The sequence below is a fragment of the Lipotes vexillifer genome, unplaced genomic scaffold, assembly GCF_000442215.2.
Source record: "Lipotes vexillifer unplaced genomic scaffold, Lipotes_vexillifer_v1.1 scaffold1063, whole genome shotgun sequence".
In the NCBI taxonomy this organism is placed as follows: Eukaryota; Metazoa; Chordata; class Mammalia; order Artiodactyla; family Lipotidae; genus Lipotes; species Lipotes vexillifer.
In genome coordinates this window covers 3,356,952-3,360,292 of record NW_006799734.1, presented here as the reverse complement: position 1 = coordinate 3,360,292, position 3,341 = coordinate 3,356,952, and the positions used below count along the sequence as shown (strand labels likewise).

General features: G+C 63.4%; 1 protein-coding gene across 1 annotated transcript in view; it reads left to right on the top strand.

The window, feature by feature from the left end:
- LRRC14B (leucine rich repeat containing 14B) overlaps positions 1 to 3,341 on the top strand; it is an 11,324-nt gene that overhangs the window by 1,081 nt on the left and 6,902 nt on the right. The window contains exons 2-3 of the mRNA XM_007471929.1: positions 873 to 1,060; positions 1,113 to 1,256. Of these exons, the coding sequence (XP_007471991.1) occupies positions 873 to 1,060; positions 1,113 to 1,256 (332 nt within the window). The remainder of the gene's footprint in view (positions 1 to 872; positions 1,061 to 1,112; positions 1,257 to 3,341) is intronic.

Below are 3,341 nucleotides of genomic sequence, written 5' to 3'. Positions count from 1 at the left end.
GGGGGGGGGGGGTCAGTACCCGCCCAAGAGATGCTGGGCCGCCGGTGACCACACAGAGCCCCCTTGTGGGCCATCCTGTGTGTGAATCAACCCCACACGCACACTCCGGCACCCAGCGGGCTGCCTGTGAAACCAGAGTGACCCAGGAGGGGGCCGGAGGCTCCATCTCCCGCGACTCTGAGTCACTTAGATTTGCAGGCCTCCTGAAGCATCACCTGGGCTCTGCCTGCCGTGCGGAGGCTCCACCTGTGCCTTCCAGCATGTGCAGGTTCCAGGCTCCCCAGAGCCCCGACTCCAGGCGGGCCTTGTTAGAGCCCCTGCAGTCCTGGGTGAAGGAGGGCTACTGGTTGGCCAAGGAGGTTTCTGAACCCAGCCCCAGATGGACCAGGCTCAGGGACTCTGCCCTCCCTGGGACGCTTGCTCGGCCCCCAGTCCCGCCTTCTGACGGGATCGTGTCTTGGTCAAGACGCAGTATTTCCCTGCATTGATGCAGACGTGTGTTTCTACATTCAGGGATGTCAGGAGAGCCATGACACCTAGCCCCGCAAGTAGGGAGCACAGGAGACCCCAGAAACCCTGGACGCACACACAGAGACATCATCCCCTGAAAAGGAGAGACTGAGGGGACCAATCCCACAGGAAGCCACTCGTCACCCGCCGGGCCTGCCGGTTCAGTGCCTTCACCCACACGGGGTCGTAAAGCTCTCCTCTCTGCAGGCACGTCCCAGGTTCTGGGGCGATGCCTCCGGCCCCCTCCTGGGCAGCACCAGAAGGGGAGGTCCGATTTTAAGTGCGTGCTGAGCCAGAGTCCAGGGACCAGTCCTTGGTGCTCACGCCCTGGGTCACTCACAGTGACCTGATCCCTTTGCCAGGACAAAACCCCTCACGTCTCGGGCATCTGGACCGGTGGTTTGACTGGCAGGCCACACGCTCCACCATGATCCCTGGGGCGCTGGGCACGCTGCCACCACCCAGGCTGCCTGACCGTGTCTCCACCTTGTCCCAATGCTTCCAGAGCGCGGATGCACCGCGGATGTTAACGGCACGCCGGGAGGGGGCGGTGGGCCAGGCCTGGCTGCTCCCCCATCCCCCCCGACTTCCCCCCACCCCAGAGGAGGCTCCCGCCCTGCTCGCCAGACGGCGCAGCTGGCACTGTCACTCCTCCCCACGCCCGACTCAGCGGGCGAGACCTCTGCGTGCGCCACAGCCCGCACACGCCCCACACACCCCGCGCGCTGTGCACGGCACCGCCCTGGGTGGGAGCCGCGGGACACACGCCGTCTCTAGGAAGAGGCCCTGCAGGGTCCTCATCTGTGAGGCCACTTCCTCCACTGAGGTCTCAGAGCCTGGGCGTCTTGGGGGGCTGTGAAGGGCGCCAGGAGACCGTCCCAGGCAGGGGCCCGCCTGTCCCACAGCCCCTCCCTCCGCTCCCGTGCTGGGCTGCACTGAGGGCCTGCAGCTGCGAACGTGCGCCCAGATCTGATTAAAGGTCTGCCGGTAAAGGTGGATTCCTTGTGCCTGTCAAGTAGACCGTTTCCCACAAACCACATGCGAAGTTGTCTAAGTGCTCCCATTCACACCGTTGCTGCTTGCGGGACACGTGGGCAGACACGCACACTCACACTCACGTGCTGGGTCAGAACAGCGAACACTGAACTGACACATTGCAGGGCCCAAACCCTTTTACCCTGGGACTCGGACGCCCAGGGATGCCGGCTGAGGCTGCAGCCGCCACACCGCTCACTCACTCACCCAGACCTGTGGGTGTCAGCCTTAGAGGACGCTCTCGTTTCTGGGGCCATATCCCTGGCCTTGCTGGGCCCCAATTGCGTCTTCAGAAGATGCACGTCCCGAGTCCGAGAGCACCTTGGGGGAGGAGGGGACCTGAGTAAGAGAGGTCATTCTTTTGGCAGCTGTGATGCATCTAGATGAGATGTGGCCCCTCAGGGAGAACCCCCCCTCAGAGCAGAGGAACCTCGACCCTGATGTGTGCACAGCAGGTCACAAGGTCTGGGAAGGAGACACACAAGCCAAGGCTCCTGACCACCTCCTCTGCCAGGCATGGGGCCACCAGTCAGCACACCCCTTGGGGCCTGGGCATCACGTCATGGGCTCCCCGCTGTCATGCCTACAAAGACGCCCCGTGATGCCCTGAACGCTCCCACACTCCTAGGCTGCAAGAGGCCCGGGTAGGAGCACGTGGACCCCCGAGCAGAGTCCCACGATGGACGTGGGGTGTCTCAGAGCAGGGCGCCCTCTGGGAGCGTGTTCCCCTGCCTTCCAGACGATGCAGGCCATGGACCACAGTCCCCAGGTGCAGCCCCTATGGGGTGCATCCTGGACGCAGGGGGAGCTTTCCTGAGTTTAGCTGGAATCTCGGTTTCGTTTTCTTTTCAACAAGCTGTGTGTGGCCAGCGGCACTCGAGTTGGGCTTCACCTGTGAGTCTGGGACAAGGGTCCCTGCGTCCCCAGTGGACCCCAGGTGGAGTTGGGGGCACAGCAGCTGGGCCGGAAGCTCTGATCCAGCCTGTGCTGGGAGGTCCTGTCGTGTGGATGGGGCCCTGAGAGGGCCCCCCTCACCCAAGGGTGGAGAGCCTGGGTAGATACAGAACTCAGCGCACTTCCTGCCACAGGTGCTCTCCCCAGACCCCGTCCTGGGGCAGCGGCGACATCAGCTGCCATCCACCCAGAACAGGAGCAGGTGGCTATGGCACGGCCCTCGCCCTTGTGATCTGCCAGCTGCTGAAACTCTCTTCCTTGTTACCCTCCCTGTTTCAGGGCTGACTGTTCCAAACTTTAGGAACATAAATAAATGGGACATTTTTTTCTACCACATGGTCATGATTTTTCTACGGGGTTCTGTTGTGTCAGGGACGTCACCAACAAGCCTCCCCTAGGGAGCGCAGACCCTGCGACTTTGAGGGGGCAGGGTGTGGGCAGCAGAGCGCCCTCTGGGGTCTTCCTGGTGCACGTCCTTGCCTCCCATGGGGGTGAGGGCAGGGGGAGGTCCCTGCCATCTCTGCTCACACCTGGCCTGCCTGGCAACGCTGGGGCCCCCGGAGCACGATGCCACCCCCTCCCTAGGGGAGGCACTGCTGAGGCTCTGAGGGAACAGCAAGCAGGACTGTCCCTGACGGAGGGTCCCACCTGAGTGTAGGGTTGGGGGGTCTGGGGGGTCCGGCCCGTGTGGGTCCCCATGAGCGGCACCTGCACCCACGTCCATATCCACAGCCCTACACACAGCCCAGCGTGTCCACTGGCCCCTGACTCTCTCTCCCTCCTAGTGCCTCTGTCTGCCCCTCCCCTCCTCCCTCTCTTGATCTCTGTCTTTGTGGGTCTCT